At 43.3% G+C, this 15,818-nt stretch overlaps 1 protein-coding gene across 2 annotated transcripts in view; it reads right to left on the bottom strand.

The window, feature by feature from the left end:
- The window catches only part of MICOS10 (mitochondrial contact site and cristae organizing system subunit 10), a 35,996-nt gene extending 20,627 nt beyond the window's left edge, over positions 1-15,369 (bottom strand). Inside the window, exon 1 of one of the 2 annotated variants that reach the window (XR_007478375.1) lies at positions 15,219-15,369. Coding sequence is in view for 1 of the 2 variants with exons in the window: in XM_004272478.3 (XP_004272526.1) it covers positions 15,219-15,282 (64 nt within the window). In the remaining variant the exon portion in view is untranslated. The remainder of the gene's footprint in view (positions 1-15,218) is intronic. The other variant, XM_004272478.3, reaches the window with a different exon arrangement.
- Positions 15,370-15,818: the final 449 nt, after the last annotated feature.

Below are 15,818 nucleotides of genomic sequence, written 5' to 3' on the forward strand. Positions count from 1 at the left end.
TTCCCTCTCTTGGCCTTTAAATAAACAGGATCCAATCTAGCAATGCCCTAACATTTCACTAGTGGGTCAATGGCCATGGTAAAAAATTACCACACCAAATGACTTTTATAAGTAAATATTTGTATTTTCCCTTGGATTCAACACTGAAATGCACTTGCCAGAAAAAGTAATTCAGCATATTTACTAATAAACTGTTTCAGGCCACATTTTAGGAAAGCATAAAACCACAGCCAAAACAAAAATTTAAATATGTTTTCAAGTTCCATATAGTGCCTAATTACATTATTCTACAATACTAACAGAAAATTCTCCTCTAGGAAGATCACAATGTTCCATTATTCATATTGCTGCCGCAAATGGAAAAAGGATTTCTGCTCCCAAACATTGTTTATAAATACACATAACAAACAAAATACGGCTACTAATTCAACAATTAACATGTACTAATTTGAAACCCAAACCTATAAACAACCAAAAACGTTTGAAGTATTTTAGTTTAGCCTAATTGATATCACTCCATGAAATGGAGAGGTATCAGTTTGCAAACACAGGCTACCAAAAGGCACTTTTTGGTGAGCCACCAATACTTTGTGGTAACCCACATTTATCAGATGAACTGATACTTAAAGAAAAACAGTAATTTGCTTTCTTTTTCCATGACTATTCAATGGCCTCTTTCAGTATAGTATTGTTTTTTGAATTTTTGAATTTTACTTTATTTCTTTTTTATACAGCAGGTTCTTACTAGTTATCTATTTTATACATATTAGTGTATACATGTCAATCCCAACCTCCCAATTCATACCACCACAACCCCGCCACTTTCCCCACGTGGTGTCCATACGTTTGTTCTCTACATCTGTGTCTGTTTCTGCCCTGCAAACCGGTTCATCTGTACCATTTTTCTAGGTTCCACATATGTGTGTTAATATACGATATTTGTTTTTCTCTTTCTGACTTACTTCACTCTGTATGACAGTCTCTAGATCCATCCACGCCTCTACTAATGACCCAATTTCATTCCTTTTTATGGTTGAGTAATATTCCACTGTATATATGTACCACATCTTCTTTATCCATTAGTCTGTCAATGGGCATTTAGGTTGCTTCCATGACCTGACTATTGTAAATAGTGCTGCAGTGAACATTGGGGTGCATGTGTCTTTTTGTTTTTTTATTTTTGGCTGCATTGGGTCTTCATTGCTGTGCGCGGGCTTTCTCTAGTTGCAGTGAGCAGGGGCTACTCTTAGTTGCGGTGCACGGGCTTCTCATTGCAGTGGTTTCTCTTGTTGTGGAGCACGGGCTCTAGGTGCACGGGCTTCAGTAGTTGTGGCACGTGGGCTCAGTAGTTGTGGCTCACAGGCTCCAGAGCGCAGGCTCAGTAGTCGTGGTGCACGGGTTTAGCTGTTCCGTGGCATGTGGGATCTTCCCAGACCAGGGGTCGAACCTATGTCCCCTGCATTGGCAGGCGGATTCTTAATCACCGCGCCACCATGGAAGTCCCGCATGTGTCCTTTTGAATTATGGTTTTCTCTGGGTATATGCCCAGTAGTGGGATTGATGGCTCATATGGTAATTCTAGTTTTAGTTTTTTAAGGAACCTCCATAGTGGCTGTATCAATTTACATTCCCACAAACAGTACAAGAGGATTCCCTTTTCTCCACACCCTCTCCAGCATTTGTTGTTTGTAGACTTTCTGATGATGATCATTCTAACTGGTGTGAGGTGATACCTCACTGTAGTTTTTATTTGCATTTCTTTAATAATTAGTGATGTTGAGCAGTTGTGCAGCTTTTCACGTGCTTCTTGGCCATCTATATGTCTTCTTTGAGAAATGTCTATTTAGGTCTTCTGCCCATTTTTTGATTGGGTTGTTTGTTTTTTAATATTGAGCTGCTTGAGCTGTTTATATATTTTGGAGATTAATCCTTTGTCCGTTGATTCGTTTGCAAATATCTTCTCCCATTCTGAGGGTTGCCTTTTTGTCTTGCTTGTAGTTTCCTTTGCTCTGCAAAAGTTTTTAAGTTTCATTAGGTCCCATTTGTGTTTATTTTTATTTCCATTTCTCTAGGAGGTGGGTCAAAAAAGATCTTGCTGTGATTTATGTCAAAGAGTGTTCCTCCTATGTTTTTCTCTAAGTGTTTTATAGTGTCCTGTCTTACATTTAGGTCTCTAATCCATTTTGAGTTTATTTTTGTGTATGGTGTTAGAGAGTGTTCTAATTTCATTCTTTAACATGTAGCTGTCCAGTTTTCCCAGCACCACTTACTGAAGAGACTGTCTTTTCTCCATTGTATATCCTCGCCTCCTTTGTTATAGATTAGTTGACCAGTATAGTATTTTTTTAACATTAAAATGGTCTTAAACAATCAATTTAACTACACGCAATTGATTAGCGGATGAATACACAAAACCTGCTGGTTAATTCTAAGGTAGGTCAGCTGCTAAATCATTTACTGTCCTACTTTCTTAGCAAGGAAGGCACAAGGCCAAACCCTTTCTTTTCATGAAGATGAATGTATGGCAAAGCATTAACTTTCATCTCTGTTGACAGAGCTGCATATAACCAGTGACAAATCTCAAGACATATCAGAAATTAATAAACTGCAAAATGTTACTTGGGCTCCCCTCCTGCCTCTCCTACCTGTCAACCGCAATTCCACTCTCCATTTATGTAGGTTTGACATCACCCTGACAACTCCTGCTCATGAGCCTGCATTTCAAGTTCTGTAAACATTACTGCTGTACTGTCACCATTACATCCGTCTCCATTCCACTCCTTCTGCCCCCAACTTAGTTCTGGGTTCCTCTAACCTGATCATTTCACTTATGACATGACTTTGCAATAATATACTAATACATCCCTTGCCCTTATTCTGGGCCTTTCCAATTCATTCCCATAATACTTCAGGGATCTTTCTGAAATCAGACATTCAACCACGTCACTCTTCAGCTTAACACTTAATGGTTTTCCTCAATGCTACATCAAGAACCATACAATCCAGTAATCCCACTCCCAGGAACATACCCAAGAGAAATGAAGACATATGTCCGTGTAAAAACTGGTATACTTGGTCACAGCAGCATTATTCGTAATAGCGAAAAAGTGTAAACAACCTAAATGTCCATCAACGTGCGATAAATTGTGATAAATGGATAAACAAAATGTGGTCTATCCATACCATAGAATATTATTTGCTACCAGATGTCAATACTATCCAAAGCGATCTACAGATTCGATGCAATCCCTATCAAAATCCTATATTTTCTGCAGAAATAGAAAACACATCTTAAAATTCATATGGAATCTCAAGGGACCCTGAATAGCCAAAATAATCTTGAAAAAGAACAAACCAAGAGACACATTTCCTGATTTCAAAACTTACTACAAAGCTACAGTTATCAAAACAATGTAGTACTGGGAATTCCCTGGTGGTCCAGTGGTTAGAACTCAGAGCTTTCACTGCCGTGGGTCCGGGTTCAACCCCTGGTCAGGGAACTAAGATCTCTCAAACCACACGGCACGGTCAAAAAAAAAAAACAGTGTAGTACTGGCATAAAGACAGACAGATAGACCAATGGAATAGACAGCCCTGAAATAAACCCTTGCACATATGGTCAAATGGTTTTTGACAAGGGTGCCAAGACCATTCAGTGGGGAAAGGCCTGTCTTTTCAACAAATGGTTCTGGGAAAACTGGATATCCACATGCAAAACAAATGAAATCAGACTCTCCTTATCTGGCACCATATACAAAAATTAACTGAATAGGGCTTCCCTGGTGGCGCAGTGGTTGAGGGTCCGCCTGCCGATGTAGGGGACGCGGGTTCGTGCCCTGGTCTGGGAGGGTCCCGCATGCCGCGGAGCGGCTGGGCCCGTGAGCCATGGCCGCTGAGCCTGCGCTACCGGAGCCCCGTTCTCCACAACGGGAGAGGCCACAACAGTGAGAGGCCCGCGTACCACAAAAAAAAAAAAAAAAAAAAAAAATTAACTGAACACAGCTCAAAAACCTGTAAGACTATAAGACTCTAAGAGGAAACACAGGGCAAAAACATCACCACATTGGATTTGGCAATGATTTCTTGGATATGAAATCATACAAATATATATATCGGTCTCTGCCTCCAGTTCCTGGCAGAGAGCTCTTAAATCCCTTAGAACTTCCTGGGTGATAGGCGTGTCTTTTACTCTAATGAGGCGACTCTTGATGGGCTCCTGCATAGCTTCAGGATGAGGGCTGATCACCGGAAAGACCAAGTCACGCTTGGAATTTTCAGCCTCATCCCCCATCCTCCAAGAAGGGGAGAGGGGCTGGAGATTGAGTTAATGATTAATCATGTCTTCATGATGAAGCTTCCAAAAAATCCCAAAAGTATGGGGTTCTGAGAGCTTCCAGGATGGTGAACACATCTACATGCCAGGAGGGCTACATGCCAGGAGGGAGGTGCACCCCACCTCCACAGAAACAGAAGCTCCTGCGCTTGGGACCCTTCAGGCCCTCACCAAATGTATCTCTTCATCTGGCTGTTCATTCATATTCTTTAGTAGCCTTGGTAATAAACTGGTAATCTACTAAATAAACTGCTTTCCTGAGCTCTGTAAGCCATTCTAACAAATTATTGAACCCTAAGAGGAAATCATGGGAACCTCTGATTCATAGCTAGTCAGTCAGAAGCGTAGGTAACAATCTGGACTTCTGATTGGCATCTGAAGTGAGAGTCTTAGGGGACTAAGCCCTTAACTCATAGGGTCTGTGCTATCCTGTTATTGTCAGAATTGAATTGTATAATGGAGCACCCAGCTGGTGTCAGAGAATATCTTGGTGTGGAAAACCAACACATCTGCCATCAGAAGTACTGTCACTATGAGAGTAGATGAGAAACAAGATTTTTGCTGCTCAGACACCAAAAGCACAGTCAACAAAAGAAAAAATTGACAAACTGGACTTCATAAAAATTTTTTAATTTTGTGCACCAAAAGATAATACCAGCAGAGCAAAAAGGTATCCCACACACATGGGAGAAAATATTTGCAAATCACAGATCCGATAAAGGATTAATATCAAGAATATATAGAGATGGGACTTCCCTTGTGGCACAGTGGTTAAGAGTCCGCCTGCCAATTCAGGGGACATGGGTTCAAGCCCTGGTCCGGGAAGATCCCACATGCCGCAGAGCAACTAAGCCCATGTGCCACAACTACTGAGCCTGTGCTCTAGAGCCGGAGAGCCACAACTACTGAGCCCGCGTGCTGCAACTACCGAAGCCTGCGCGCCTAGAAGCCTGTGACCGCAACAAGAGAAGCCACTGCAATGAGAAGCCCGCGCACCGCAACGAAGAGTAGCCCCCGCTCGCCACAACTAGAGAAAGCCCATGCGCAGCAACAAAGACCCAACGCAACCAAAAATAAATATTTTAAAAAAGAATATATAGAGAAATCCTAAATGCAACAACAACAAAAATAATTCAAAGACGGACAAAGGGGGCTTCCCTGGTGGCACAGTGGCTAAGAATCTGCCTGCCAATGCAGGGGACACAGGTTCGAATGCTGGTCCAGGAAGATCCCACATGCTGCGGAGCAACTAAGCCCGTGAGCCACAACTACTGAGCCTGCGCTCTAGAGCCCGTGAGCCACAACTACTGAGCCCGCGTGCCACAACTACTGAGCCCGCGTGCCACAACTACTGAAGCCCGCACGCCTAGAGACCATGCTCCACAACAAGAGAAGCCACCACAGTGAGAAGCACGCGCACCCCAAAGAAGAGTAGCCCCCGCTCGCCACAACTAGAGGAAGCCCGCGCACAACAAAGACCCAACGCAGCCAAAAATAAATGATTAAAAAAAAAATGGACAAAGGACTTGAACTGACATTTCTCCAAAGAAGATATACAAATGGCCAATAAGTATATGAAAAGATGCGCTGAACATCACTAATTATTAGAGAAATGCAAATCAAAGTTACAATGAGATACTACCTTACATTGATTAGGATGGCTAGTATTAAAAAAATTTTTTTAAAAGAAAAGAACAAATGTTGGTGAGGATGTGAAGAAACTGCGACTCTTGGGCAGTATAAGTAAGAATGTAAAATGGTACAGCCACAACGGGCTTCCCTGGTGGCACAGGGGTTAAGAATCTGCCTGCCAATGCAGGGGACACGGGTTCGAGCCCTGGTCCGGGAAGATCCCACATGCCGCAGAGCAACTAAGCCTGTGTGCCACAACTACTGAGCCTGCACTGTAGAACCTGCGAGCCACAACTACTGACCCCGCAAGCCACAACTACTGAAGCCCGCAGGCCTAGAGCCCATGCTCCACAACAAGAGAAGCCACTGCACTGAGAAGCCCGCGCACCGCAACAAAGAGTAGCCTCCACCAGCCGCAACTAGAGAAAGCCCGTGCTCAGCAAGGAAGACCCAACACAGCCTAAATAAAAAAATAAATAGAGTAAACCCTGAAGACATTATACAAAGTGAAATAAGCCAATCTCAAAAAGACAAATACTGTACGATTCTACTTACATGAGGTACTTAAGAGTAGTCAAAATCACAGAGGCAGAAAGTAGAGTGGTGGTTGTCAGGGGCTGGGAGGTATGGGCAGGAGTAGAGAGTTATTAACTGGGTACAGAGTTTCAGTTTTACAAGATGAAGAGTTATGGAGATAGACGATGGTAATGAGTGTACAGCACTGTGAACATATTTAATACGACTTAGTGGTACACCTAAAGACGGTTAAGATGGTCAATTTAAAAATGTTTTAATTTAAATTAAAATTTTAAAAATTTTATTGAAATATAGTTGATTTACAATGTGTTAGTTTTGGGTATACAGCAAAGTGATTCAGTTTTATATATGTATATGTGTGTGTGTGTGTGTGTGTGTGTGTGTGTATATATATATATATATATATATATATATATATATATATATATAACTTCTTCAGGTTCTTTTCCATTATAGGCTATTACAAGATATTGAATATCGTTCCCAGTGCTATACAGTAGGTCCTTGCTGTTCATCTATTTTATATATAGTAGTGTCTATATGTTAATCTCAAACTCCTAATTTATCCCCCCCATAAAACAGTAAATTTTGTTATTTGTATTTTATCACAATTTAAAAAAAAATATTGAGGGAAAATACCCCTCAAGACTATGAGGATTAAATGAGATAATGTAACATGCTTAGCACAGTGTCTGGCACATAGTAAGTGCTCAATAAATGGTAGCCATTATCATCACTCCCTGAAGGAGCCAAAGTCTCTCTCTCCTCTGGGATGATGCCTGGACAGTTTCTGAGACCTGAAATGCAGACCTCCACTGGTCCACCTACTAAACACCTAAGATGGAATTCTCTAAGATGGAATTCCAAAGTCTCCACCTCCTTTTCACATTCCTCAAGAAGGTAAGCCCCTCAAGGGTAGGCCCAGTGCCTATTCATCTGTCCACCCCTCCCCCGAAATTTCCACAATGCCTGGTATTAAATTGCTTAGAGAAGTATACATTAATTATTACTACTACGTATATAAAACTGGAATACCAATTGTCGGACTTCCACACCACCCACCATAGCCGTGATAGGAGCAAATGTGTTATTTTAACTTATGATTGCTATCCTTCATTCACATGCCTGCAGTTAGTATTTACCAAGTACAGGTAATGTACTAACCACTGTACAGAGATTATCTCATTTTATCATCACTTGTAAACAACTATCATTTTATAGTTGAGGAAACTGAGGCACAGAGAGGTAATTATTGGTACATTTATTTCTAATGCAAAAAATCAGGCAAAAGAAAAGGAAAGGCATGTGAATGCTACCACAGTCCATTAAATGGAATACATTCTAGTGGCTGCTTATAAATGTCCATGGCTTGCATTTTTCCTTATGCTTAATACACCTGGCTTGCAAGGACAGCCTTCTTCAGGAAAGTATCATGGCATTGGTCAACCCCTCTCCCAACCATGACATCTCTTTCTCCTCTTTTAGATTTTCTGGCCAATACATGTATTATTAAGACTAGATATTCCTGGGACTTCCCTGGTGGCGCAGTGGTTAAGAATCCACCTGCCAATGCAGGGGACATGGGTTCGAGCCCTGGTCCGGGAAGACCCCACATGCCGCAGAACAAGTAAGCCCGTGTGCCATAACTACTGAGCCTGCGCTCTAGAGCCCACAAGCCACAAATACTGAGCCCGCCTGCTGCAACTACTGAAGCCCGTGCACCTAGAGCCCATGCTCTGCAACAAGAGAAGCCACCGCAATGAGAATCCCATGCACCACAACGAAGAGTAGCCCCCACTCGCCGCAACTAAAGCCCCCGCACATCAACTAAGACCCAACACAGACAAAAATAAATTAATTAAAATTAAAAAAAAAAAGACTAGATATTCCTTACTCTGGTCTCAAAGTGGGAGTGAAATGTGGGGGAGAAGGGACATAGCCAATTTCACAGTTTTTTCACATTAAGGATCCCCAAGGCCTCCAAATGAATCCACAAAGTACTGGAACGAGATTCTCCTCAAAGCTTCCTCCAGCAAATCTGGGGCCATAGCTTCTGCCACACAGACATCAACTTGGTCATGAGGTCACAGCCTGCCAGCACAGGCCTTCTGCATTCGAGAGTGAGTTGTAACAGCACTCTAAGGGCAATGACAGGGCTTCCGTGGTGGCGCAGTGGTTGAGAGTCCGCCTGCCGATGCAGGGGACACGGGTTCGTGCCCCGGTCTGGGAGGATCCCACATGCCGCGGAGCGGCTGGGTCCGTGAGCCATGGCTGCTGGGCCTGCGCATCCGGAGCCTGTGCTCCGCAACGGGAGAGGCCGCAGCAGTGAGAGGCCTGCGTACCGCAAAAAAAACCAAAAAAAAAAAAAACAAAACAAAACAAAACTAAGGGCAATGACAATGCTTCTATGACCTATACTCGCAGGGCTTAGATATTCTCAAATTGCAGGGAAGGACCTCCATAAGTCTCATAAACTCTGATTTTCTCATCTCTTAGGATCTTATTTCCCCTGGGAAACAGAAAATAGATAAAACCTCCCATCCAGTCCGAGTGACAAGCAAAGGTGAGCGCATCAGCTCTGTCCCAGAACTATTAAGACTCCTGTGTTAGCACAATACTATGCCTCCTATTCTCATTAGCAAGAATGTGTGTCTTATTCATGTGGGTACACACAAGACTAACTACTCAGTATGTATAAGGAAAATATCAATAAATGGCACAGCCCTTGAGCAGAGTGGGAAAGAAAACCAGAGCATTAAATAAATCTGATAAAACAAAAATAAATTCATAAAATTAGCAAAAGCCATTAATGACGCATTCACATAAACTAATGGAACATGCTATTCATAAAACGTAATAGTCTTCACTCCTTTTTAATTTCCTGCAATAAGGCTTTGGCAGTACCACTTAAACCAACATCATGCTCTACTTGTTTAAATAAAACAGTGCTCTCTGGTTTATGTTTCTTGGTTGACTACTCCCAAATATTTCTAATACTACTTTATTATTAAGATTACTGACAATAATTTACATGCCCAGATGAAATTAAAAGTTGGTAAAAGTTCCAAGAGTACAAGGACACATGATCAAAGTGTGAACTGACAGAAATTCACATGAAATGTACCCTACTTGGACTTTTAAAATTTAAATGCTAATTCATTCAGTTAATAAAGACACTGAGTAGCAGATACAGGCTGAGCAGAGAGTCTACAAAATTCTCAGCAACACATTTCATTCATTTAACAATAGTTACTGTATGCCTCCTCTATCCCAGGGGCTGGGGGTCAACAGTGAACAGAACAGTCTCTGGTTCTCACGAAGTTTACATTCTAGGGAGGAGGGACAATCAAGTAAAGAAACAAATTGCAAATTCCAGATGGTGATAAGAGCTATTAAGAAAAATTAGTGGGGCTTCCCTGGTGGCACAGTGGTTCAAAATCTGCCTGCCATCTACCCTGAGAAAACCGTAATTCAAAAAGAGTCATGTACCAAAATGTTCCTTGCAGCACTATTTACAATAGCCAGGACATGGAAGCAACCTAAGTGTCCACTGACAGGTGAATGATAGAGATGTGGCACATATATACAATGGAATATTACTCAGCCATAAAAAGAAACAAAATTGAGTTATTTGTAGTGAGGTGAATGGACCTAGAGACCGTCACACAGAGTGAAGTGAGTCAGAAAGAGAAAAACAAATACCATATGCTAACACATATATATGGAATCTAAAAAAAAAAAAATAGTTCTAAGAACCTAGGGTCAGGATAGGAATAAAGATGCAGATGTAGAGAATGGACTTGAGGACACAGGGAGGGGGAAGGGTAAGCTGGGATGAAGTGGGAGAGTGGCATGGACATATATACACTACCAAATGTAAAATAGACAGCTAGTGGGAAGCAGCCACACAGCACAGGGAGATGAGCTCGGTGCTCTGTGACCACCTAGAGGGGTGGGATAAGGAGGGTGGGAGGGAGATGCAAGAGGGAGGAGATATGGGGATATATGTATATGTATAGCTGATCCACTTTGTGATACAGCAGGAACTAACACACCACTGTAAAGGAATTATACTCCAATAAAGGTGTTAAAAACAAAAAAAAACAAAAAAAACGCCTGCCAGTGCAGGGGACACAGGTTCGAGCCCTGGTCCGGGAAGGTCCCACATACCACAGAGCAACTAAGCCCATACACCACAACTACTGAGCCTGCGCTCTAGAGGCTGTGAGCCACAACTACTGAGCCCGCATGCCACAACTACTGAAGCCCGCATGCCTAGAGCCTGTGCTCCGCAACAAGAGAAGCCACCACAACAAGAAGCCCAGGCACAGCAACAAAGAGTAGCCCCCGCTCGCTGCAACTAGAGAAAGACGACGCACAGCAAAGAAGACCCAACACAGCCAGAAATAAAATAAAATAAAACAAATTAATTTTTTAAAAAAGCTTTAAAAGAATTTAGTGATGTGATGGAGAATAAATAGGACACCTAGGAACTTCGTAAATGCTAACAATGTTATTATTATTTTTTAAAGACATTAGTCTCAAACCTTATGGATGAACTAGGGAGAAAGGAAAAATCTGGGGAAGAAAGGAACAGGAAGTGAGAGAAGAGAGAAACATCTGTAACGAACAGTGGCCTATTGTGCCTATTACAGGGAGGCGCGTGTTTCGTTTCGTTTCTTTGAGTCAGTGAGCTCTATACACCAGGTCGAACCATATTAGAAATCTTCCATCCCACATACTCCTATTACACACAAATAAATAGATATTTTTAAACCAGAATATGGGAGAAATAGAACTGCTTTCCCTATGATAGGAAAGGAGGGGTGGTATTTATAAATAAATGTAGCTCTTCCTATAGGACAAAATCATATGAGAACATTACTCAAGCTTCAGAGTAAATCCCTGAAGTACAATTTTTAAAACAACTTGTGTCTAAAGTACATGCTTATGAGGGCTCTTTAACTCAGCTGTACAATATCTAGGCTAAACATGAGCGATTAAAATAGTCATTTTTCAGCAAATCGGTGGGAAAAGAATGAAAACACTTAATTATAAGGTGCCAAACAGAGAAGTGCTCACCAGGGGAGCTGTCCATTCACCTTGACCTCCCTTCAGTCTCTCTGAAGCCAGAGAATATGAAATTATCAATATGCAGCTGAAAGCTTGCCTTGGCCCTTCCTCCCTGCCTACATCTTCTACAAAACCTCTATCTTATTATGGCAGGCTGCCGTTCCTGAGTCTCCATCTCCATTTTGAAGTACTAGAAAAGCAAGCAGCCAAAGAAGCTTGCTTCTAAAGAGTTCTATAACCTCTATAACTTCTAAAGAGTTCTATAACTTCTAAAGAGTTCTATAACCTCACTGCCTATAGGAATAGGAACTAACACACTCACTGGAGAAGACTGTTCATTCCAGGGACTTCCCTGGTGATCCAGTGGTTTAGAATCTGCCTTCCAATGCAAGGGATGCAGGTTCAATCCCTGGTCGGGTAACTAAGATCCCACATGCCACGGGGCAACTAAGCCCGCAGACTCTAGACCCCATGCGCCACAACTAGAGAGAAGCCTGCGTGCTACAACGGAAGATCCTGCATGCCGCAACTAAGACCTAAGGCAGCCAAAAAAAAAAGTGTTCATTCCATAGTCTCAAATACCTCTTAGACGAAAGTCCCACAAAATTACACTTCCATGCTTCATTTCTCATATGCCCTTTCTCTACGTCCATTACTTCAGGGACAACCCCCTCAAAATCTGAACTCAGCTTCTCCCTCAAAATTAAAAACTTCTTCTCAACCTCATTATCATTCTCAAACAGATTCAACCATGTAAGCAGAAAAACAATCAAAATTATGAGCTTTTTCTCACTACAGTCTCTCTCCTGCCACCTCACATGATCAGTTACTAAGTCTTATATGTAACTCAGTATAATGAGGTGCACATGCACCCCTCCTGCTTTACTTCCAAATTCCTATCAATGACATCACCACTTAACCAAGTTCTAACCTTGGAGTCATCTTTATAAGAAATGAAATGAGGCAAAGTTAACCCAGTTGGAGAGAAGATAAAGAAAATACATTTATTGAGTTCCTACTATGTACTTGGCACTGTGCTAGCCCAGGAGGTGGGTATTACTATCTCCTTTTTATAAATGAGGGATAAAGTTTGAAGTTTCTCAAACCCATTCCTTTCTGGTCTAACAGTTCAGACTTTTATCACTTCACATTCACAGTACTGTTAGCCTCCTCTACTCCTGATCTGTTCTATATAAAACACTGCCAGGACAACCATACCAAAATTCCATTTACATCACATAAGTTCCCTGTTGAGGGCACTGAAATGCCTTCTCTTTCCCTATCTGCCCACTGACTGGCCCATAGCTCAGTACATATTTGTTACTTAAAACCATCTCATGGGCTTCCCTGGTGGCGCAGCGGCTGAGAATCTGCCTGCTAATGCAGGGGACACGGGTTCGAGCCCTGGTCTGGGAGGATCCCACATGCCGCGGAGCAACTAGGCCCGTGAGCCACCACTACTGAGACTGCACGTCTGGAGCCTCTGCTCCGCAATGAGAGGCCGCGATAGTGAGAGGCCCGCGCACCGCTATGAAGAGTGGCCCCCGCTTGCCACAACTAGAGAAAGCCCTCGCACAGAAACGAAGATCCAACACAGCAAAAATAAATTAATTAATTAATAAACTCCTACCCCCAACATCTAAAAACAAAAACCATCTCATGATTCCCTACTAGCCTCGACTTACTGATCCCTGGGAGCAGGAAGTAATAGATTTTTAAGACAAAGGTGTTGAACATGCAGCATGCACGTGAAAAAGCCAAAGCCAACTCAAAAGCCTTCAAGGTAAAGTAGAATCTCTCTAAGGTAATCCACAATTCTGACTCCACTCAAATCAGCCTTGTTTAGGGAGTAGGGGGGTGCTGAAATTAGAATGCCTGGGTCTAACCCCAGCTTCTCCACTCCTAGCCACTTAACCTCTCCGGGCTTCAATTCCTCCTCCATGAAAGTTCAACCAGCCTCTGCTCAAGTTCTTCCACTCTCCCTGACTATCCAAGTCCAAGTCATTATCCAAAGCTCTACTAAAGGCCCACTTCCCTCAACCCACCACTCCATTTACTTGATTTATAATAATAGCTCTACAGCAAAAAGTCTAAATAACTTATTTTAGTTTTTATCTGTAATCATATATCACCATGCTTCATTTAATTATTCCACCTGTGTATGCCCCACCAATGTCCCACTCATGAATGACACACACTACTTACTGCCTCAGGTGATCAGCAGTGGCACAGTATCAATATTAACAATTATTACTACCACCATTTACTGAATATATAGTAAGTGCCAGGCATTGTGCAAGTATCTTGTGTACTTTTCTGTCCTTCAGTCTTCATAATCCTTTTAGGTAAATCTATCTCTTTATCCCCATTTCATAGTTAAGGAAGCCGCTACATAAACTCACTCATTTAATCCTCAAAACAACTCTGTGAGATAGCACTATTATTGCCAATTTACAAATGAGTAAGCAGGCACAGAGAGGTTAGATAACTTGCCCGAAATCACACAGCCGGTAAGTGGTGAATTCGAGGATGAAGGGGTAGCTGTGATAAATTACTTCATTTACTGACTCATTCTCAACATTTTTTATTAAGCACTCTTCTGGGAGCTGAGGCTACAGCACTGAATGAACCAGAAAACATCCCTGCTCTCATGGACCTTACAATTTTATTTCCTTTCCAATATTTTCATTCAAGGGCACAATGCTAAATCCTCTTAAATACTTTTTTAAGATTTCCATACAAAAATATCAAAATTAGATAATAAAAATTAGTATCGAAGAAAAGTATGGTACTTGAAGCCAGAAAACCTGGGTTAAATTCCCAACTTTGTCATTGATTAGGCCCTGGGCAAATCCCTTCACTTGACTCTCAATTTCATGACTTGTATTAAATAATGTATTAAGTTGCACACCAAGCACAGAGTCTGGCACTTAGTGAGTTTCCCTCTTTCCCTCTCCCCTCCAAGCAGTGACTTCATAATTTTTGTGTCGTCCCTGAGCACGTGTTAAAAGGCTACACCGAGTTACACTAAGGGCTGAAAAGTTACCAATCACTATCTTACTTCCCAAGGCAATTCTAATTCCAGATCACCATCACTGTCTCGGATTTCAGGCCCCACACTACTCTGATGCCTATAAACCAGGTTACAATTCGGGAATGACAACAACTCACGTTAAAGCCTGACAGTATCTATAAAATGCTCCCGATGACCTTCTTAGAGGGCACTTTTGATTCAGCAGAGGAGGAAGGTGGCCTCCAGGCCAAGCTGCACGCCCCGTGCGAGAGATGTGACACGAGGGAGGAGAATTTCCAGCCTCCAGCCCAAGGTTGCGCCCTGCATACTGCTTCAACTCGCAGAGCTCCCCAACTCTCCTGCCACCTGCCAACCCGACCCCCACCTCCTCGGGGCTGCCTCTCCACCCCTGCCACCTCGGGCAGCCGCCCAGGCTCCTGGAGTCCGCGTCCCCAGCCGCCGTAGTGACCTCCTGCCCGGGCCCGGACAGCTCTCCCTGGCCTGAGAGGCTGGAACAGGCCAAACGGCCTGACCTCTCCCGGGGCTTCTCCTCCGCCCTCCGGGTCAGCGGAGCCTTGAGCCAACTTATCGGCTCCGGGTGGGGCCTGCCGGAGACGAGGAACCCCTTACCTATCTTCACGACGGCATCCGCCAAGCACCGGTCCCACTTCCTGCCGAGCTCCGAATCCGACATGTTCCCCACCCGTAGTTCCAGCTTTCCGGACCGTCGGGCCCCGCGCTCAAACCCCAGGCAACTATCGCGAGAGCCGCCTCCGTTCCCAGGCCCGGAAGGCCGACGACGGCCCGCCAGATATCGCGAGATGATCTGACAGCTTCCGTACTTTCCGGTTTTTTTCAGTTGGTCGTCAAGGTGACGGGTTGCCTGGAGGCCGGAGGTGACCCTGACCTTGGAGCCGCGGCTACCTAAGGGTTGCGAGGCAGACAGGTTTCCTAGGCGGCCTCCAGCGCCCTGTCTGGAAGGTCCTTCCACAACACCAACTCCCGACGTTGGCCTTGGAAATTCCCAGGGCAAGTGAGGGCACAGCGCTGGATCTATTCATTCATTTACTCATCTTGGCTTTTTCTCCTCCCTCATTCACTCATTTATTGCAGTGGAACTCCCGCCTTCACCACCAACACAGAAAGTGCTCCGGCAAACGTCACCTATTGCGGGGACTTCCCTGGTGGTCCAGTGAGTAAGACGACGCGCTTCCATTGCAGGGGGCGGAG

The sequence above is a fragment of the Orcinus orca genome, chromosome 1 (assembly GCF_937001465.1).
Source record: "Orcinus orca chromosome 1, mOrcOrc1.1, whole genome shotgun sequence".
Classification (NCBI taxonomy): Eukaryota; Metazoa; Chordata; class Mammalia; order Artiodactyla; family Delphinidae; genus Orcinus; species Orcinus orca.